Genomic DNA, 23454 nt, shown 5'->3' with positions numbered 1-23454 from the left:
ACTTGACACTCGCCTCTTCCCGACATGCACCACGTCATAACAACCCGGCATGCCGGTCCACGGGGACGTTCACTGATGACGGTTGTCCTGCCTTTGAATATCTGACAAATATACATCAGTTCAGGAATGAAAGCGCAAACTGCAGACTTACTGAATCACTCCAGTAATCTATTACTGTAGCTGTAGATACTGTATTTTTTCTCTCCTTTTAAGGAACATGTTGCATCTTTTGGCCTAATCGTTCAATGTTATTTTTAAGAACAGAATCATTCGATTCATTAGAAACTAACAGCTGAAATAATAGACTTGGTCACACAGGTGTTCAGGTACACCTGTGTGACCATGCCTAGAAAACACTGAACAAAAAGTTTGAAAAACAACTCTACATCAGAGGGAATCTAAAACAAAAGAAAAAATTTTAAATACATGTAAATCTGTACATGTAACATCTAATCTACCTATTTGTTTCAGTTCATGAATGTTATTCATTCAGCCAAATGTGAAGTGTTTTGCATACATGTAATGCTGTTGCACAGCTCAGTATGTGTTTCGTACAGTATAAACTGTATTCTCTTCAAGGCTGAGCCACTATGCCGATAATAACATTCAAAAATAAATGTAGAAAAACTAGCTTTTACAGGTTTGCCCAGTGCAAAACTTATTCCACTTGTGTTTAGTTCACCTGCTTACATACGTGTTAAAACTTACCTGAAAGAACCTGTTTCAATTGTTCTAGTAACATAAAGTAAAAAGTGCCCAAATGTCCCTGTCAGGCAGACTTAAAATAATAGAGAGCCTGGTCATGTTTGGTGCCACATTTTAGCAATGTAATTTAGCAAGTTATTTATTACAGATAAAAATTATGCCCTCAACTATGAAAGTAAGATGCAAGCAGAATTATCCTTCAACGTCGCACCAGGTTGATGTTTTCTGGTTATTAAATACAGAAGACTGGTGTCCTATCTGGAGCTGTGCGTCAGCAGTTTAATATAATATCCAGCTGCACTGAGTGATTTTAGAGCAATCCCAAAAATTTAGAGGCCCTTCAGTCTGTGAAGGCTTGTCTCAATCAGTCATGTGTCTCTATGTCTCTGTGATGTCCTGTTAGTGAATAATCACATGCTGATTTAACTATTGGTCCCAATGGTGGGTGTCATTGGTCCCTCATGCAGAGTATTTGTATTATTTATCCCAGCAGTTAGACCTGAAGAAACCTTTCCTTAATGGCAAAATATTTTCAATCAGAACTTCAGTCCTGTGATTAGGATTTTCCTTTCTCCATGAGAACTCCAAACTGTCAGTCAACCAGGGCCCCCAAAACTCTGAACTGTTCAGAGGGTGTAGTAAACTGGCCCTGGCTTACAGACAATAAAGAGTTCTCTCTTCTGCAAGAACATGCTGCCAAACAAATTGGATCCACATGTCTCATACCGAAAGAAACAGAACACATTTTGTTTTTTGAATTCTTATCTTAATTTGTCTTCCTGGAATAATGTGTTTCATGACTGTGAATCAATGTGTCTCAGCTGATGTTAGACCAACATACAGGGTTTCCAAATTTATTAAAGCTTATTTTCCAACCAAAGGCATGTCCCTGAGTCATCACTGCTGCCATAGTCTCAGACCAGAGAAAAAAATTCCCTTCTCCTTGCAGTTGCTGTAAATTACTCGTTAGATCCAGCTCCAAGTGAATTGATTAAGTTAGGGCAGTTAGTGATTTAGGAGCAACCATGTCTTTAAATTAAGATGGAGAAATCATGCATTGGTTGTCACATGAGCAACAAAAATCTTTATTTATGTGGCACTTTTCAAAACTCAGAGCACTAGTAGCTTCAAAGAGCCCAAATTCATGTTTTTGAAGTGAAACAAAACGGTTATTCAGTGTGATAATGAGGCTGAGAATTCAGCAGGAAATGGAGCTGACTTCATTTACAATGAAAGAGCAGCACCATCTTCCTGTTTTGTGCTGCAATGCAGCCTCATTTTTGGTTGGCTGAGGCTGCCAGTGTTATTTATGATGGGCTTTCAACTTCATAGCATTCATACAAATATCTCAAAATCAGTGCAGTGATGATCTCTGAATATTAAAATGCCGCACATATTTAAAATGCTACACACAGTGCATCCACCTCATTTGGTCATTCTGCATATGCAGGCCTCACTCTTCCAGTGGATTATCTAACCTGACAGAATTCAATAAACAAAGCTCTGTGTATGTTATCAGATATATGTCCACTGACAGTGAATAAATGTCTTTAGTATCCAAGCAACAACCTAATTCTATTATGGAACAACATGCTTTATGTACATTGTAAAAGCAGCTTGGAGCACTCCAGCCTCTTTTAAAAACTGTATTTATTAACCTGGTTTGGTCACTCGTGACACAATAATACAATCAAGTAAACATTCACAGCTCAATAACTGGCACACGTCTTTGTTAACACACTCATGGTTTTGAAATAACAGCTCACACAGGGTCGTGTTTCAGCACAAAGTTCACCAACATGTGTTTGTAAGTCGAAATCCTACAGACTTCCCTCTGAAACAGCACTGAACATTGACACCGTGTAGTCTTTTCCTGTGAAACTCATCACACAACTGACAATAGTTATTATCACCACGAATACTCAAAGACTGAAACTTGAGTCCACAGTCTGAAGAAACAGAACGACGCTGATGAAACACCTCAGGGACAAATTATGAAACAGAGAAGTAAACATATGAACATTGTTTGAATGGCAGTAATTTAGAGACCAGTTAAAGTAAAATTAACTGGTTCATCTTGACTGAAAGTTCTTTGTTGATCTTGGAAGCAACAGACAAAATAATCTCGCCACAAGGTCCACTCGTTCTGGGGCTTACCCACTGTGTCACATGATCCTCCTCACAGATGGAGTGGTAATTGTCAAGGTTCAGATCCTCATTTCTCTGAGCACTTTAAGGACTTCTCATCCATGTTGGCATAAAACCTGAGACTGAAAGTTCATTCTTGTGGTGAGATTATTTTGTCATCAGCCAGTATATTCTTTTAAGGTGACCTTTAGTGGCCCCTTATTGCTTATTATGAGGAAAAGGGAGGGTTAAAGATGGCAGATAGCAGTGGCAACAGCTGCTGGTTTGTGCATCGACATGCTGGTCCTCCTTGTCTCACACCGCTGACTGAGTCTCGCTGCACACATAGATGTTGCTGGGCCTCACTCTCCTGCGGCTCCTGCCCGGCACTCTGGGACACAGTCTGCAGCTCTTGGGAATGAACTCCTGACAGGCCTCCCTGAACTTTCTGATCCTCCAGCAGTAGATGACCGGGTTGAATACCGTCTTCAGGTAGCTGAGCCACAGAGCGCCTATGCTGACAGGGTAGAAGACGGAGCTGTAGTAGAACTGCCGGCTGAACACGGCCAGCAAGCTGACCACCGTGTGCGGCAACCAGCACACGGAGAAGCCGACAAAGAGGATGAGGATGGTGGTGAAGGCTCGGGTCTTGAAGCTCATGTCCACCTTGATCTGAGGGGGCCGCTGCAGCCCGGTGAGTCTCATTTTGCTGACTTGGTTGAGGGCTGGCAGGCAGGAATGCTCACTGGTGTGGTTGTGGATGCGCAGGGTGTTGCGGCGCACTGTGTTGAGGATGCACATGTAGGAGTAGAGCATGACAGCAAATGGCACAAAGAATACAGCTACTGCCAACAGCACTGTGTATCCACGGTCCGCCAGAGAATCACTGTATCCCAGCACACACTGCGGCGCCCAGGCGCCCCCAATACCTGCCGCACCTGTCCTCCACCCGACTACAGACGGCAGAGACACGCACAGGCTCAGCACCCACGAGCCTGCAATCAACAGTTTAGCTCTGTGTGGGGTCAACTTGTCCTGCCGCTGCACAATGATGAGGAAACGGTCCACGCTGATTATGAGGAGTATGGACACCCCCTCCAGGACGAACAGCCAGTACAGCATGATGGACGCTCGACAGAAGCCGCTCCCAAAGCTCCAGTCAGCAGTGGCCACAGTGACTGCAGTGAAGGGCATGCAGAGCAGAGAGAGCATTATGTCCGAAAAGGCCAACGTGGCGAGGAGGAGATTGATAGCAGAACGCATGGCAGGTTTCTGGTAAACAATCAGACACACGATCGCGTTGCCGAGGAAACCAATAGTAATCATAAAGATCATTATGGCTGCCAGGGTCACACGCAGAGTGACTGATATGACGGGAGTCGCATCTGACGGGAGATTTTCTGCTGCCTCCTCTGCTTTATCCGGCTCCATGAAGTCACACTCCTCCAGCAGGGTTTCATTACTGAAGGCCATAGCAGCTACTGTCAAGGGATATCAGCCCGTAAGAAGAAGCATGTTTGATTACTGTTGCCGTATGTACACTAAGTCGTCCAGCAGTTGGTCTTCCATGGCAATATCTGAGATGGAAAGATGAGAACAACCAGATATAGTATTTTTTTTTAAATACTAAAAAAAAGTTGCAATGCTATGTAAAACATAAATAAAAACAGGATGCAATCATCTGCAGAACCTCTTTAACTAGGAAAGTTGTGGAACGCTCCAAAAACACCTGTTGGGAACATTTCACAACTTTCCCAGTCTGTTGTTGCTCCTGTCTCAACTTCTTTGAAACGTGTTGCTGCATCAAATTCAGAACGAGCAGATATTAATAAGTTATTTGTATAGTACAAATGCAAAGGCTGCATCCCCAATATTCTTTCAGCTGTTTCTGGAAACCCCCAATAAACCAGCAGCAGATGATCGCAGTGTTCTTGGAGGCAAATAGTGAACAAGGGATTTAGGAATGTAGCTTGGTCCTAGTCCATTAAGGTCTTTGTATATGAGGAGGGGAACCTTGAAATAAATTCTGAATGTTGCAGGAAGTCAGTGCAGAGCAGTCAAAACTGGACTAATGTGCTCTCTTCTCTTGGCTCTGGTTAATAGCTGAGCTGCAGAGTTTTGAATGAGCTGAAGCCTCTCAGTGTGTTTTTTTTTTCAGGAGGCCAGTAAACATGAATCAGCTCTTCAGCATCTTTATAAATAGTCGTACTTAAGCTTTGTTTCTAAGGTGGAAAAATGAAGTTTTTGTCATCTTGTTGATGTGGGTCTTGGAACCTCAGATTTAATCCCCAGATTCCTCGACAGCATTTTTCTTTTTGTTTTAGGGCCGACTAGTAGGATTTCAGATTTGTCCTTATATAACTTTGAGAAATTATTGCTCATCCATTTATTTATTACTGTTAGTAAAGGAGTCTTTAGCTGCAGCATCATTTGGTCCGGCAGAGATCTACAGTTGTATGACATCTGCATAACGATGGAAACATACATACATGGCAGCTGCCTTGTGCAACACCAAGACAGATATCATGTTGATGTACGTTTTAAACCAGTTTAACACACAATTAGAAAGACCAACCAACTGTTCAAGATGACTGATAAAGATATCATGGTCGATCATATCAAATGCTGCACTTAGGTCTAAGACGACAAGACCTGAGATCACAGATTTTCCATCTTGTCCTTGTCCTAATCCCAGATTTCCAGTGACAGACACAGCAAAAAGGGTTTGTGGAGGTCACCCTTGCACACTATACTGAAGAAGTAACAAAAGTGATAAAAGCATGGTGGTAGCCTTTTGTGTCATTAATAAATTAAAGTCATTCATAAGCATCCAGGATCTACTTCCCATAGTGTTTAGCAGAAAAACAAAGACATCAGCAAAAGAGTGTAAACAAAGTGGAGAGCAAACAGAAAAGCGTCTGCTCTGTAAGAAAGCGGGAAGTTATTTTGTCACAAAAAAGCAAAGAGTATTTGCTGGTAAAATCAATGAAGTTGTTGAGTTAAACATTATGTATGTCGTCTTTATACTGTTTTCAATTGGGTATTTGTCAAAAAGTATTAGCAATTTATCACATTTGGTTTCATTTATGTGTTACACACATTTTTGGAATCGGGGTCATGCATAAAACTCTATACCTGACAAGGTGTGCGAGCCATGATTTTAATGGACAGGAATCAATAGTTCGTGACATTATTGTGCTGTCTGCCTCCTGAAAAGCTGCTGTAAACACAGCTTGGCCACAGACGATGCCGACTGTCTCGTTAGATAATCAGAGCAGTTCAGCTGCTCTGTGATCTATTACTCAGTGATAACTGCAAATGTGAAACAGTGAGAGGAGGAATGACGTCCCTGTGATGCTGACAGATTCATATAAGCCATGAGATCAACCCACAGACGCACCACGGTGAGAGATGCAGTCACATAGGACAGAGGCGTGCTGCTCACTGGCTTGAATGAGGTTGATGATTAACAGTTGAGCTGAGCAGATTCACATGGGCACCTATACAAACATTCACACCACCTACCCTCCAACACACACACACACACACCATGTGCAATGTTTCACAAATGAATAGAAATACACACATTTACACAAGCACAGTACAAGCCGTGATACCGTCGTCTGTCTGCTGTCGCCTTGGCAGAAGCTCATTCCTGGGTGACGCCTCAGCCTCTGATGCAACCTCGATAAAACACAGAGGCATCCTCAGGACACGCGCACACACATGCGCGAGCACACACAGGACACGTCTGTTGCTATGGTTTCCACCTCCTGCTCCTGGTGGTGGGACAGTGCAAGTGTTAACGATGTGTTGAGGTCATTCTGGTGTTCAGGTCTCAGATGTGGTCCTCCTGGGCGGACTGGCACTAAAGAGCTGGGAAAGAAGAAACTCCATTAATACCCTGTGATAGTGTTACCACCTGGATGGAACAGGCCTTTTAATTCACAGCAGACATTTAGCTTGTCGGAGTAGTGGGTGTTACTAATATACATTATCGATGGCTGCGTTCTGTTCAGGCGTCCCAGTGATCATGACAGTGTGACAGTGAGCCAGCATGAATCATACCAGGACCCTGAACCTTAAGCAGCTAAATGGGATGCAGCCATCATTCAGTCATCGCTCTGTGATGGTTTGCACACGGTCTCTCTATTTATGATCAAAATCAACACATATACATTACTGGAAGTTTGAATGAACCTACAATCAAAGGAAATGATCCCTCTGGTGACTGTAGCTACATTCTTGCACAAAACCCCTTATAGGCCACTGCACAGTGTTGCTGCTTGTTGCCATGGCAACAAGGTCACTGGTTCCAAGGCAACAAGCAGCCGTGCTCTCCTGAGACAAAATATTGTCTGTATCACAGTTTTGTTTACAACTAATGACTTATTCAGGGCTTGGGAATTAATTTTATATAAAATAGAACTTAAAAATCAATTTTTTTGGTGATACAGAGGAAAGATGCCTCGCTGTCAGACATGAGGATGAAAAACACAAGTATGTCTGTAGTCTTGTTTCATGTCATTATCTTTTGGTTTAATCTATAAAGCAATGAAGGCATTTATTAAGTTAAATGTAGGAAAGAAATCAGCTAGTTAGAGGTAAAACAGCAGATATGAGGTAGCAGAAACAACGCGGTGATGTAGCTGACAATAAAACCCGACTACGAGGCAGTCAAATGCCTTTAAAGTTGAGCTTTAACACATTTAAATGTGGAAAATGATGAAGTGCAAATCTTGGCAAGAAGATAATGAGCTGACTTGCACTCCAGGGTGCTCCTACATCTTATTTCAGCAAAAACAGGTGTTTTTACTCAGCAGCTCTGCTCAGCTCAACACCTGATTCGAAAGGTGAAAAGAGACTGGCTGCAAAAATAAAGAGAGAATATCACAGCCTGGAAATATCTAAAAAAAAAAACAAAAAAAAAAAACAATAAGATAAGATGAAATATTATTCCTCTTCATTTCTTTGCCTTCATGTTAGATTGAATGAGAAACAATATCCAGATGTGGAAAATGATGGTGGCTGGTGTGCTTTACAACCATTTAATGATGATCCATCCAGTGATATTAAAGAGTCTCTGCACAGCGCCACCACTAACAGCCTGGACAGCCTGTTCTCACGTCCAGTATGAGTGTGCCTCACCTGTGTCCCCCTGACAACCCTCTCAACCTGTCCGCACCGCAGAGGACAACAAGTCCACGCAGCAATCAGGGACGCACCGCAGGCGTCAAAGACACACAACACCTGTGTCTCCTCTGAGCCTCAGACAGGAGATTAAAGCAAGAACAGCAACACACCTCCAAGCACGAAGCAGAAGCCCTACCTTCGCGTTGCATTTGATTATCCGCTTTCACGCTCGTCTCTCGACGAGCCAGTCAGCTCGGTGATGGCGGTTCTCTCCCGGTGCATGTCGAGCTTTTCCCAAAACATCCCGCTTTGAACATCTCGCTGCCGTATCGATCGCCATCGTGCCGCCTGCGGATGATGCTGACGCCAGAAGAGCAGGTGGTCACTGATTTAAAGGAGCAATGCGGCAAATGCGTTTATTCAAAAGCTGCAATATTAAAACAAAGCTGCAGTGCTCCCAGTGTTATTGCCAGCATAGACATGAATAGATGATAAGCCACGCCGTCCAAGATGCTAAATTATCTGTATTACCACCATCAATATATACAAATATATATATCACCATCAAATCTGCTTTAAAAAAAACCCCAAAAACTACCTTCTTCTACTAACTCAACAAAAACAACAAAGCAGATCATATGAATGACAATTTTCATATCAACTAAGTAATAAGGGCTTCACTTGTTGTATATATTTCAGATTTTCCATCTATAAAACATTACATCTACAAAAAATGTTGCATTCAAAGCAGATTGTACATTAGAAAGTTTTTTATTGAAGATGCACCTGAAGGAGACATATATACATATGCAGGCAATTGTAGGTTTTGGGTGTGAGCTGATAAATGTCAACAACATCAGTAATGATGTCCACATTTAGTTCACATTTGGACTAAAGAAAGACCTTGTCTCATTGATCTGTTATGAACAAGAATCTTTCACACAATGAAAATATTTAAAACAAGCCTTTGCTCTGGGCTCCATTTTTGTAATATACAGCAGTCGTAAAGCAAAGAGTGAAAAATATTTAATTTTTGTTGCATTATTTTCATTGTTTGCTACAGTATCAGTGCACTCTTGCACTGTAAAAATTCAGAAACCTGCAACGACTATTTTGTCCAGGAGATGGCAGCATTGTACCATACATCCATATGGCCTAGCTGCAGAAGTATTTTTGAGACATTTTTGTGTTGGTATGTTTAGGTTTTTAGGTTTGTTTTAAAATTTTTAATTCAAGCTTATTTAAGGTTTCAGCGTGGACATGAGACGCTTTTTTAGAGCGTCTCATGTCCATAGTAATTTTACAGCCACTGCTTTGACTCAATACATGATCTGTATCCTGTATTTTGAAGAGGAGGTATATCACACATCAGTGATCGTAGTGACAGTGAGTCCAGATGTGCAGAATAACATCTACACACACAGATTTTCTGATGGTAATTAAATTGTAATTAATTTTGGGGGGATTTTTATGAGAAAGCAAGTGTATTTTCAATCCTCACACACAGGCTTCCTTTCACACGCTTAGCATGCAAGCGGAGATTCTTTTCATGGGCATGCTTGTCTAAATTGGCATCGTGCCCATGTGTTGAACATGCCCATCAAACCAGTTCCACTCCACCGGTCTGGCACATGCATGCTCGTCACGTTCAGTGGCACCCACACAACAAGCTTGCTAGTGAGAGAATTCATTTCCCTGTCCATTATTCCACAGATGTTTGCTTTAATTTCTTCCTGATGGAGAGACTTTGGTACTCCATCATTCACCGAAAAAGCAAACACGGGCAGCGTGAAAGATGTTCACCACTAAATCAGAATATTCAGAGGAGAAGTAACAATATTGACTGAGCCTTGCACAGACAGCGTTTTGGGTTACATTTGAATACAGTTCACACACAAGTAAATTAACATTGCAACCACCTAAAATTCACTTTGTTGGGTCTTTTATTCACGCCTCTGACTCCAGGTAGGAGTCATATGTGTCATGAGTTTTCACACTGAGTCAGCCGCAGTGTGTTAATCAGTGTTAGACTTTAGTGGTTAACCAACCTCCACTATGCGAAAATAATTAACACCAAACAGTGGGGACTGATAATGTGCAACCCACAGTGAAAGAGTTGTAGATTAAAACTTTGCGGCTGTTGAATAATTCTTTGAATAGGTGCGGGTCTGTGTCTGTCGTGAGACAAATTGTGAGACACAAACAACAAGCGCTGAAGAGGGGATTATCAAGCAATAATTGCTTTATGTAAAGTACCCCTGAACAAGGCTTTAAGAGCAATTACGAGCAATTATATTAGCAGTTTTTATTGCAGGAGGTAATAACATCCTTTGTGTGTAACTGCAAACAACCCCTGTTTCAGTCATGCCAGTGATGAAGAATGCTAAATCTAAGTAGCACATATATGCATGAGCACTGACTGCACATTTTGCTGTCATCACAAGCACGCATGCACTTCATGTGAGCTTTTGATGGAGGGGTTCTGGGTTCAGGTTACTGTAACATCATCGGCTCGTACCTTCAGATCTCAGCATTAATATTCAGAGACGACACCTAACGCTGTGCAATGACAAAACCCTTTAAAGGGCTTTTTATCCCCCCATTCCAGCCTTATCTCCCATCTTTACATCGCTAAGCTTTGAGGGGATCACACTGCAATCCTGCAAGCTTAGATTTCGCCTCCATTTTTATCAGAGAACTTAGGCCCGTTCAGCTTGGCGGGAATACATCAAATTAAGAGGCACAGACGATTACAGCGAGCTGCGGTCCCACCTTTCCACCTCTGTGCGATGTTAGTGTGGCGGCTGACATCATGCAGAAGTTTTGCTCGGCATTAACAATGAGTGTTCAACATGCAGACTGTGAATGGTTGGTTTAGTTGTTTTACATTCAAGTACACCCAAATAAGTTTTAGTGGCCCACTAATAGCAGAATCTTCTCAAAATGTTCAGCAAGTCGTAGTTAAAGTGAAAAAAGAGCTTAATGTGTTTCTTTACAACAAAACCTTTTCACAAATTGGTTCACTTGTGTCAAATGTATCGTCTTGGCATCAGAAGCAGGTGAGGGAGCATCAGCATGTCCTCTCCCTACGTCCTCGTCTCCCTTCAGCCTATTAAGGGATTGAAAATTGACCTGGAGTGACGATGGCTGAATAGGCTGACGTATAAAGACCCATTCAAACCACCCATTCATACAGGCACACTGCTATTTATAACCCACAAGGTCAGACTTTCCCTTTCCCCTAAATCCTGCTCCTGTTCAGTGAAGACACACACACACACACACACCTTGCACACTTTTTGGCACACATGTGTGCCTATCCACGTTTTTAACAGTAAAACTAAGACATATTTCAGTATTGTTACATGTCGCCCCAAAAGGGACAGAAATCCATAAAATAATTTCATCAAGAATCACATGAAGTGTGATGGAGATAGCATAAATGTCACCTGTGTGTTTTCGGTGTCAGTGTGAAGGTGTCTGGATGACATCCAGTAGAAACAGAATCGTCAGACTGTAATTAAAAGTGTACCTTTTGCAGTAATGCATTAACTTCCAGGTTTGTGTTTATTCCTCTGTGTTCTCTCTGGTTTGTCAGCAGCTACTGTGCCAGCAGACCTTTGACCTCCCTCTGAGTTTCACTACAACCACTGCTTCTCCCTGGCTTTTTCCAGGACTGCCTTCATTATCTTCATTATCAATAAACTATTAGAGACGGCAGCTTGTGTGTGTGTTTCTGTATGAGGTGTGTGTCATGTTTGTATGGATCCCAGACAGCGAGAAGAAGCGCCGATTGTTTCTCAGAGCCGGCGGCCCGAGCTTCTTGCTGCCTATCTGCCAAACCCATCATCTGTGGCAAAAGAGCCGCTGCCTCGTGTCACTCCATCTCGCCGTCACCTTGGCAACCGCTGCCGAGGTGAACTGCCAGCTGGGATGGCCGACCTGTGTTGGCTGCATTCCACAGAGCTGCAGTCCGTATATCACTGCCACAGGATGTATGTGGCTGGACTGATATGCGGTACATCACACAAAAACGAGGAGGCAAACTCCAAGAACAGACATATGAGATGAGTTCAATCTGTCTCAGTTGAGTTAACACAAGTAGGAAGCAGTGACAGATTATTTGACTGATGTTACAGTATAAATGGTGATAACTTAATGAAGCAGCTGCAGCTGCAGCTGCAGCTAATGATTATTTTTGATGAATCTGCCAATTCGTTTTTTTAGTTGATCTTTTTGACTAAAATAAAGTGAGAGACTGCTTCTTATTTCCCACAGCGTAAAAAGATGCATTCCAGTAGCTTGTTGTGTTTGACTGACGGTCCAAAACTTGAAGATATTCAGTTTATTATCAGACTTGGCAAAGAAACTCATCAAATCCTCACATCTGTGATGCTTAAACCCAGCAAAGCTGCAAAGTTTGATCATTTTACTTTAAAAATAAAACAATTGATGATCAAAAATGTTCTGTCAGTTTGATTTCGTATTTGATTAATCGACAAGTCGTAGCAGCCTGAAGGTCCGGACAGAATCTTTTTAAAACAAGACTTTTCATTTTTATACCTTTATAACTTCTTCAAATTGCCATTGTGCTTTATTGGACAATATCAATTGAAAAGCAGCAGACTAAATGTTTAACATTTAACAGCAAAGGTGTGTGTGTGTGTGTGGGTGTGTGTGTGTGTGTGTGTGTGTCAGGAGGAACCTTAATAACGATGGCCATCTCAGATTGCTTAACACAATTCTTTCCTTATGTCAAATTTATTAAATAATTAGTCTATTCCATGAAAATATACACAGTGGAAAAAATAAATAGTACAAATCATCACACAAGAGTACACAGCTGACTTACTTGTATACAACCTCAGGGGAATGTTTGCTAATTTTTAAAAATAAGTTTTCTGTGAAGGAAACACCAGACTGGAACTATTTGAAATCGCTCTTTGACCGCCTTAAATTGTGTCACAACATAAATCCACCGACGCACAACACAAAAGTGAGAAACACGTTTGAAGGAAGGTAAATTATTGCTCATTAAAACAACTTAATGCTGACAAAAGCGCATTAAATCAAGGTCTCCTATTTGAACAAAACGGTGGCTGTACAGCCCGGTCCAGCGTGTGGGACATCAAAACCTGCAGCATTACAAGGAAACTATTATTTTTAACTTTACAGAGAAACGGAAATAACTTTTTGTTTGTCAGAACTTCTTGGCATCGCATTGACAAAATGTCCTTTCTGTGGGCTGTTCTAGTGAACAAACACTGCCTTTAATCGACTTTGAACAATTTTCTATTCAGATCTTTTCATTTTTGTGTCCCAAAGGTTGACTCATAGTGCAGAAAAACACCCTGCCAGGCATGAAAGCAGACATTTGTCCTGCTCTGAAATGAACACACACTAGATAAGATTATTATTGTGGATTGAAGAACATGGGGAGCTGTAAGAAAAGTTTATCAAGTCTCCCATCATTTCAGGAAACATGAGATATTTTCTCTAAAGAGTTATTCAAACACTTCACGCTGTTCAGATTTCTTGGTCTTGCTCAAGTTATGTTCACGTGTCGCTGTACATCCTCTTGCAGTCTATGGAGGGTGACGGCGTGTCAGGACCCATGCTGCCCACCTGTGAGTACGCGTCCTCCGGGGTGCGTGGCAGTCCAGGCGGCGTCATGCGCTTCTCTTTCTGCCTGCGGTTGCAGAACCAGACCCTGACCACCTCCTTCTCCAGCTGCAGAGTGTCCGCCAGAGAGTTGATCTCCTGCGCGGATGGTTTGGGACACTTGAGGAAGTGGCTCTCCAGCGCGCCTTTTACGCTCACCTCGATAGATGTGCGCTTTTTCCTCTTCCTGCCCTGCGTGGCGATCTTATCGATGCTGGTCGGGCTCCCGGTCGTGGAATCGGCCTCCTCCAGCCACTTGTTCAGCAGAGGCTTCAGCTTGCACATGTTCTTGAAGCTCAGCTGAAGCGCTTCAAACCTGCAGATGGTGGTCTGCGAGAACACGTTGCCGTACAGGGTGCCCAAAGCCAAGCCCACGTCTGCCTGGGTGAAGCCCAGCTTGATCCGCCGCTGTTTGAACTGTTTGGCGAAATGCTCCAGGTCATCGGACGTCGGGGTGTCCTCGTCTGAGTGCACTTCGTGGCTCACCCCGTGATGCTGGTGATGGTGCGCGTGGTGATTATGGTGGTGATGGTGATGATGGTGGCTGCTGTGGTCCAGCTCCGGGGACTCCCCGCGCACCAGCCCCGGGTGCATGAGGCTCTGCCCCGCGTGTGAGCTGAGCATCCCGTTGACTGTAAACCCACCGGGCTGCGAGTAAATGAGAGACTGTTGTTGTTGCTGCTGCTGCTGCTGCTGCCCCTCAGTGATGCTGATGTGCGCTGCGGAGGTGCCTCCCCAACTTCCCGGGTGCGCCTGATGGGGTCCCAGATGCGGGGACCTGTGGTGCAGAGCGGAGCCTGAGTGGAGGTCCTCCCTACCGGCGTTTCTCTTCACGTCCGTTTGGGAGCTTGGGGGCCACGGAGAGCCGGCCTCGACGGCTGCCACCGCGGCGGCTGCTGCTGCGGCTGCTGCGTGAGGCAACGATGTCACCCACTGATGGGCATGGCTCAGCATGTGGCCCCCGTTGCTCGCCACCATGGCTCCCTGCATGAAGTCACTCTGCACCATCTTTACTGAAGGGTCCCCTCTGTATCCACTAGACACCGTGGTCACAGCGGTGCTGCCCGGCTGCATGCCACCACCCCTCCGATCAGAGTGAAGGACAGAGCCGGATAAAATCCTGCTGCTGGCTAGGTACGGACTCGAGGTAGCTGTTGCCATCCCCCAAAGCATATATCTTAAGATATACTTCTCTCTTCTGATGTTTTGTTAAAGTCCAAGTTTATTCTAATCCATGAATAAATTATGTCTATCTCAGCATGAGCGAAACTGTTGGCGATTGGTGAAAAAAAGTGCAAAATCACTCCACAGAGGCTTCGATGATAATTTTAGTTATACAGCAGCTCGTGCGTGCTGAGACTTTCTTAGCATTCCTGTGCAACAAAACAATAGTCCTCAAAACTTTTCTCTGTCCCGGGAGCTGCGTCGTGCGTAATCCACAGCCCTGATGACATGGAAAGCCTACTTTGATCCGCGCCAAACCGATGAGCTGCCGGACCGCTCACTAACAACACGCTTCTGTGATGTTTAACGTTTTAAAACGATCCGCAGTTTCGCTCGCTTCGTCTGCTCTTTCCGGCGAGTCCTCTACGGACAGAAGGAGACGAGCATGTGTTTACGTTGTGCCAAGGCTGCGTATACCTCTCCCATCTCCATCCAATTACAGCAGGAAGGCTCTGCAGAGCCCCCACTGATTGGACCAGAGAGGAGTTGTGTGTCTCAGTCGAGCCTCGGGTGCACAAAGTTGTTGCCGCAGGAAAAGAAGCCACAATATACTGGAAAATATGACAATAAAAAGAGACAAAGACGCAGAACAGTCCAGCTGCGTCTTTAATAACGCGCTAAGTATTCATGAATCATTTGGAGAAAGAAAATAAAAAAACAAATCTTCTACCAAAATATCAAAGAAATTATTTTAGATTGTTTTTATCATCATCATCATCATCATCATCATCATCATCATCATTATTTTTATAAGGTGATAAAGCTACTAAATTTAGTGATTCCAGTTAACATAATATGGTTATCTCCTCTCTGAGAACGCAGAGCAGCAGAGGCCTGTGTCAAGGATACTCAAGTCGGTTTGGGTACATAGGGGCTTTAAATGTCTCTTGCATCTTAATGCGCTCTGCTTTTCATTCTTTTTGTTAAAGGAAGGCCACAGTGGCGTGACGCGCGGCACTGGTGAGCGCTGAAGGTGCACAAACCCGGGCAGCAGTTTGACCCCCCCCCCCCCCCCAAAAAAAAAAAAAAAACCCAAAACAAAACAAAACTAAGCGGCTCTGCTGGGATGTTTCCACGCTGGCTCAGTTCATGGATGAACTGTTAAATAAACGTGTCATGCGGAATTTTCTACCGCGGGTCTGCCTGAGATTTAAGGGCCTTACGAGAGCAAAGCATCGACTGGGACGCATGAAGTTTCTGTGAGCAGAGGAGAGAGCCAGGTGCAGCCCAATAAATGTGCTAATTTATGTTTTCACCGGATTTGTCTTGGATCTTATCCAAACGGTGGAAGACAAATAGACACAAAAATGTATTTGCCCAACCTGCAACATAAACTGAGACTTTTATCATAACATTTAAATCCACCTACCTCCCATTATGTTCAGTCATGATGTTCCAAAATACCAGATTTGTTCGATTTGAGGATACATGTTTAGGTGCAGCTGTTTGCAGCTGTAGAAATATCCTGTATGATTTATCAGCAGAAGAGGTGTATGTCACATCCTGCACTATCTGCCATTATTAGGCAAGATTAAAATGCATTAAAGTGCTTTAAGGTCACAACAGACTCACTGAGTAATGCAGATACGCAGCCACTCTCAAGAACAGTTGAGGAATCATTTTTCATGGGATTGTTTTTGTTAAACTGTTTAATCTCCCAAGGTATCATTTCAGAAATCACCATGGAAACTGGTCAGGGTGTTCTGTAACGTCCCCTCAGAGAGTCCAGGACCTTTTTTTTGTTTGGCGGGGACAGGATGGCACTCAGGGGTTCATCTCTGAGGGACCACAATGACACACTTACTCGTGCAACTCAGCCCAACTCAAGGTAGCACCACAGGCTGCATACCATAATGAATTACACAACAAAATACTGCACTTGCAGTGAATAATGTGCTATATTTAAATGTTGTAATTTGGGTGATTTAACCCTTTAAATTTGAAATGGCTCAGGAGTTCATCATTTCTAATGTTGGATACCAACTTGAAGAATTACCAACATTTAACTTTCTAAGACACAATTTATAAAGGGTTTAAAAGTGGAAACACTTTGGCCATATTAATGATTGATAAATGCTGGTGCCATAAAGAGCAGTTTTGACAATTAATAAGCACAATGTGAGTTGTGTCAGCTGATCAACATGACACTTGGTTTTAGACGTTAACAAGTCATCAATAAAGGGGTTTCACAAAAGTCCAAGTCTTCTGTCGTGTAAATGGTCAAACTGTACAAGCAAGTTTTTATGCACCACAGAAGCCAAAATGTTTAGTTGAGTTTTTACTTTTATTAGTGTCCTTTTTTCACATTCCAGCTTTTGTTGCCAACACATTCATGGGCCCATTGTAGTTGTAAAAATTCATAATATAATAATAAAAAATTCTGCAGACGATGTACAGAGATCAACACATTACAAATAAGAGGAGTGCATCAGCATTAAGGACTCGTCGCACTGTAACATAGATATGGTTGCTATGAAAGTGAAGATGTTGCTGTCTCCAGCACCCCAGCAGCTCCTGACTGAGCCCACCTACTTGTTGTGTAGCCACACATAACTCCATGTCGCTTTATTAATGGCTTGTAACTAATAACCCTTTTTTAGCAATTCATTACCTTTATAAGGAAGTATGCATGAGGAGGATATATCAGCAAGAGGGGTTTTAACTGATCTATACACTGTTAATAAATCATTTAATAACCATTAATAAAACGATTTACAACGTCTAAACATAAAAACATGAATGATCATTAATTCCACAGTCTATAAAACCTGTTTATTGCTGATCTGTGTTCAGTAAAACACAGTAAAAACAGAGAAGCTGTACAAAAGCACCACAGTGTTTCACATTTCCAGCCTACCAGCACAATGTAGAGAAAACCAGACGAGTCGGGGAATGCAGTAATGTTTTTCATGTGTTGTGCTGGCTGGTCACAGCACTGGGTCCTCTATTTGTTATTCATGAAGGAAGCTGGGTGAAGAGGCCTTCTTATGATGCACATTTTTCTCTCTGCTCCCTCTCCCTCTCTCCGTGAAACCGCTTGACAGCTAAGCAAATCATCTGTTTTAGCTGAAGTGAATCCTGCAATTAATCCGGCATAATAAGCATGACACCGTCAGCTAATTGACATTATTGTTTCTTTTAGATCATCTTCAAATTATTTACAGAGACTTTCTCTCTCTCTCCCTCGCTCTCCCCCCTTTCTCTCTCTCTCTCTCTCTCCCACTCTTCGCCCTCTGTTGAGTCTTCAATATGCAGATCGGCCATTTCTGCCCCTGGGCTATTTTCTTTGGTAGACTTTTGAAATATGCAAATGCTTCCAACAAAAATTGCGAAGGAGAAGAGGAAAAAAGCCTTCATCTGGGCTCCAGGAGTTTTCCGTTCAAAGAAACAGATGATTTTCTCTTGTTCGTGCTCTTGTTCTTGCTCTGTTTGCTTTGTCAGTCAAGGGTCTGTCTAATTAAGCAGAGCGAGAAAAAACACAAACCAGGCAGACCAAACAAAAATTAAGCGGTGAGGATGACAAGGAGTTGTTGTTGCTGATATCTACAATCCAGTAAACAATTATTAGGTTTATTAATATTCTTTGCAGAGACAACAAATTCTCAGTCTACCTGGCTTGTGTCTGTTGTCAGGTAATATATACAATATGTTTATATGTGTATGTCGTAGAAGCTATAGGTCCAAGCAGATCATATAATGTGGCATCTACTGAATGAAGTGTACTGAATTGCCGGAAACACCGCTGAGAGATCAAAACTTGTTGCTCTCTCGTGGCTTTCATCCCCGTACTCTTTATATTCCACCTCTTCAGTGTCATCCTGCGGTTCTGATCATGAGTGTGTTTGACCTTCAGCTCTCCCTGAGTCAGAGAGATCCTTCACAGCGTGAGTCTCTACCCACAACCCCCTGCTGCGTGTTCGAATCAGAAGCAGAGGCGGCCGCGGAGAAGAGGGGGAGACACGAGGAGGGACAAAGCGCGGCAGCCGGGGAAGAGCGTGGGGAAACACGGGCCGTGCGGGGGAAGTGATCAAAGTATATCCATTTCCTCAGTCCTCATTCACAGAGACGGACAAACATGACCGATGATATTCACATTTAAAGGCAGATCTCTCTGAGGTTTGGGAACATGTCTGACTGCGCTCTGATGTGCCGTTTTAAATTGCTCTTCAGTCAGCAACTGAGCTTAAAGATGATTCATCAGGCGTGAAAAGTTTGCTGGGATGGCCGTCCATTTCCGAACTGCACTTGATGTGGTGGAACTACTCATCGCAGAGGGGAGGGTAAAAGCAGCGGAAGGAGTTGTGTTTACCACGCTGGAACAATAGTCGATTACGAACCCCTGCTGTGACTTCAATGATGATACCCAGCGGACAGATGCACTGGTTAAACACTGTTGTGGTTTGGCCCATTATGTATGAATGGGTGGAAGTTAATGTGTGAAAATTACATTCATTAATCCCAATGGATCATTTGAAAGGGGCCAGAGTGACAAGGAACAGCGCGGAGAATACAGCCGGGAAATGATACAAAGACATCACTCAGCTCCATTTTTCCTGTTTGCGTGTGTGTGTGTGTGTACACAGGTGCTCGCAGGTGCCTGAAATTTGCCCGTTTCTAAGTGTCTGTGCGCATTAACATAATGGTGAAAGACGTTCTTGGAATGAGGGCCTGTTACAAGCAGACGTCTTTGCTGAATATTTATGCTAAACTAAACAAAATGCAGGGAGAGAAGAGAAACATCTGGGCCGTCATAGTAGAAAAACAGAGGAAATTGAGAAAAGATGAGACTCATGGGGTTTAGAGCGTTCAGATAAAGTCACGGCCTAAACGAGAAATATAGCTCTTATATGGCTGCAAAAAAATAAGCCATGGAAGTGGGTTAAAGGAAAGAAGCCTGTGAGTTTTTAATTTCCTTTTAGCTTTTACCAAAGCTCATGAACCAAAACATAAAAAATGATATTGCGACTACGAGTTTCAAGTTATATTTGTGTCTTCCCACTATGGCATCTAATGAGTTTTTACCCATGTTCTCTCTCTAGAGTTCCCATGCTGTCCTTCGAATACGACTGCAAACAGTATGACAGAGAAATTTAGTCAGGAAATACCTGCAGCTCTGCAGCCTGTGGCTACAGACAACTGTAGCCCTGTACCCAGGCCCAGTCCTGAGCCAAGTCAAACAGCGGGTGTCCCTGAAGGGCCGGTCTGGCTGAGTCTGGCTGGCCCTGCGCTTTTCATGAATGGACAGATTTCTCTCTGAAGCTCCCACCGAGGTCCGCATGGTTACAAAGGCTCTCTGTAGTTGAGATGATTTCTCAGGTGGGTTTGGAGGGAAACAAGGAAGTATCAGATACTGAAATATTAAGTGACTTCTGATATAAGTGGCAGAATGGTTTGTGGCAGTTTGATTCATGATACCGTGCTCCTGTTACACTGTGGCTCATAGAGGATAGCATAGCAGGTATGACAGTTAATGTGTTAGTTTATCATATTATGGATTATCAATTTGATCTCTCAGGGACAGCACACAAAGAGACACACAGTGTACCCACATTATAAACCAACACCACCACCAGTTCAAATAAAAACCAACCTGTGATTATTCAGCAGGGCGAGAACAAGTGGCTGAATTCATAATAACTTTTTTGTTCTTTTATGTTTGAATCATCTGAGCAGTTCGAGAACAGCATAATAAAAGAACACTCTCGAACATGTTGATGATATTGTGAATCTATCAGCACTAAGCGGTGTTCCACGGATCAGCTGAGGCATCAATCAAGACACCTTACAATGGAATCTAATTAAATAAACGGAACGAATACCTTTAAACACAGCAGGTTAATGATGGCGTGCAGCTTCGGAATTAACACTTATTCACTGCACAGTGAGAGGACTTTCACATGAACACTGCACACTTCAAGAATTACAACTCCTTTTACATACTCCTTGAGGGTACAAGCTAAAGAAAAAGCTATTTTTAGTGTCGCAACAATTTTAACTTCTTGTCAAAGTGACACATTTAGTGTTTTGCTGAAGGACGACATGCAGACTGACTGATTAAGTTCAGTTCTGATGAAGGTTTGGAAAATGAAGGATGTTTTATTTTTATGTATGCATTTATGCAAGGGGCCCGACATCACTAACAGTGCACATTTTTTCAGTATGGTCAGTCAAAGTGGCAAATGATTCATTCAGCCTGACACAGACTATCCATTATGTTCACTTGGATATGGTCTTTCTGAGGTTATACTGGTGCCGTGTTCTAATAAGGCACATTTTACAAACTGTCACTAATTTCTTCATTAATGGTTACTAAATCATCTATGTTTTATATATCAGCAATTATACAGTAGAACCTGAGGCACAAGCTGTCAACAGATCCATTTTCAAATGCCGTCCACTAATAAACACAATGTTATGTGGTTGAAAGCTCTGGAGAATCAGAATTAGGTTTATTGTCAAGTAGGTTTTCACATACGAGGATTTTTCCTTGATGTCGTGCTGCATAAATAAAATAGAATACAAGTGCCACAAAAATACATCTTAAATGAGAATTTACAATAACAAAATGTGTAATATATTTAACAGTATAGAGAGTCGTATAGTGCTTCAAACAAACATGTTGAATTTTGTACAAAAAAGTGGACCTTGACCCAATGAAGTTGATGAGTTAAACATCAGATATATTGTCGTTGTACTGTTTTCAGCTGAGTAATGTCAATGTTTTTGGAGTCAGGGTTGTACTGCTGATGAAGACCATGGCATACATTTGAAAGCTATAGAAACAGCTAGATATTGCACCTTGAGTTGGGATTGTTCTGTCAAATTTCGGATAGCCAGTGAAAGTGAAGCATAAATTGCTTTGTTGCCTTTTTAGGTTCTGAGGAGGACTCTGTTGTTGACTGTTCATCTACTTACGTTCTGGCAAACAGCTGCAGAGGATCTGGAAACAAATACATTTAATAACAACTTATCAGCATTTACAACTGCAACTACAACTTAGATTAGGGGTATTCCTAAAAGAGTTGTTTTATGAGAGAAGAGGAGATCCCCAGTTCAGAGCGTCTGGATCAGTGTTGTGGATGTATGGGTCAGAGAAGCAAAAGCTTCTGTATTTTTCCATTCTTGATGCAGCTCTTTACAGAGACATTCACTGGAACCTCGAAGTCTCTGGAAACTCTTAGCAGCCTCTCCTGCTGCACAGTCTCATTCATAGTTGTGGGTCAGACATTTTAACATCTCAAAATTTCTAGATACCAAGACTTCAAACACACAGCAAAACGCTGTTGCATGTGTGCAGAGAGAGGAAATTAGTGTCAATCGAGGACCACATCTCTAACCTATGACAAGCTTTTGTTGGTTGCGGTGTTTGACTTCCCATCCTTGAGAACATGTCCTGCAGACCCAGCAGCTCACCTTGTGCCATCAGACTGGCCCCGAGCGCCAACACCACACGAGCGGGATCAGAGACGACCTTGGCATGCACGCAATGAAAACACAGCCTACTTCAGCATCTCTCTTTGATGTACATTATCAAAGACCTTTCTCCTCCTCTCCTCCCTGGACCAAAGGCTACTATTGTTTTTGTTGTTGTTATTGATATTGTTTTCCACCCTTATAACACAAAGCAGTCTGACCATGACTCTGATGCTAATGCGGAGGTGGAGAGGGTGTTTTAATGAGCTGCAGAGTAGATCAGAGGAGCTCAGGGGGCTAGAGAAAGGGAATAGGTAGCACTGAACATCAAAACACAGCTAGTACTCCAGCTTCTGCTTTTCACCAGCCATGACCTTTCAATGCAGCACCGGCTGGAGGATGTATTAAGGAAATTATGATTTTTAGCTGCAAAATAAACAATATAGAAACAAACAAACTGAAGGTTTGTTAATAAATGAAAGAACACATGTGGGAGAGGAGATCATTTAGTCTGGCCACCTTTAATATCAATAACGTTTATTTTTGACAAAGTAGACAGTGGTGAATGAGAAATAGCATACAGCCCAGTCAGACCAGCATTTAAAGCAGCAGTTTGCAGCGAAATCAGTGAATTTCAGTGGTATTGCAGCAATCAGTGGATTTGCCAAAAGTAAATCTGTGAAAATGTTCAACTTTGGCAAACAGTGATGCACAAATCTGCACCACTGACCACTTGCAAACTTTCTCCACAGTGCTGACCCTTGAGTAAACCCAGAGCTGGAGAGTTTAAATGCCAGAAGCTATAATAGCTTATTAGCTGATCTGCAACATACACTTTTACTTAAACTCCTCTGTTGGAGAAAAAACGGATCCACAAAAGATGGTTTACAGACAGTTAGGACACATTAATCGATGGTGCCAATATGCATTTCCAAATAAACTATGTGAACTTATTGCCCTGTGAGCAACCAAGCTTGTGTGCGTGTTAACAGTTTGCTAGCTACCTCTGCAAGCATCTCTTTCCCTTTCAAAATGCCAGGGGAAGTTGATGGCCCAGTAAAGTGATATTATGACTGACTGCATGTTCCTGGCTGGCTAAAGTTTAGCAGTCACACCTTGTTTACACCTGCTATCATAAGGAAAAATGCGTGTTAATGTACGGTTTAAAATGCGTCATGATTGGACTGTGAT

At 42.7% G+C, this 23454-nt stretch overlaps 2 protein-coding genes across 2 annotated transcripts; both read right to left on the bottom strand.

The window, feature by feature from the left end:
• Nucleotides 1-3147: 3147 nt before the first annotated feature.
• Nucleotides 3148-4305, bottom strand: gpr45 (G protein-coupled receptor 45). The gene has a single exon (XM_041951441.1). It carries the CDS (start codon nt 4303-4305, stop codon nt 3148-3150), a length of 1158 nt encoding a protein of 385 aa, XP_041807375.1.
• A 9216-nt stretch (nt 4306-13521) lies between these two features.
• On the bottom strand, nt 13522-14799 carry pou3f3a (POU class 3 homeobox 3a). Its single transcript, XM_041951100.1, has one exon. It carries the CDS (start codon nt 14797-14799, stop codon nt 13522-13524), a length of 1278 nt encoding a protein of 425 aa, XP_041807034.1.
• Between the last annotated feature and the right edge of the window lie 8655 nt (nt 14800-23454).

The sequence above is a fragment of the Chelmon rostratus genome, chromosome 13 (genome assembly GCF_017976325.1).
Source record: "Chelmon rostratus isolate fCheRos1 chromosome 13, fCheRos1.pri, whole genome shotgun sequence".
In the NCBI taxonomy this organism is placed as follows: domain Eukaryota; kingdom Metazoa; phylum Chordata; class Actinopteri; order Chaetodontiformes; family Chaetodontidae; genus Chelmon; species Chelmon rostratus.
This window is presented reverse-complemented; position numbering and strand designations above follow the sequence as displayed.

What these genes read in the sequence shown, in the direction of transcription:
- gpr45 (XM_041951441.1), bottom strand. Translation starts at nt 4,305, where the DNA reads ATGGCCTTCAGTAATGAAACCCTGCTGGAGGAGTGTGACTTCATGGAG.
- pou3f3a (XM_041951100.1), bottom strand. Translation starts at nt 14,799, where the DNA reads ATGCTTTGGGGGATGGCAACAGCTACCTCGAGTCCGTACCTAGCCAGC.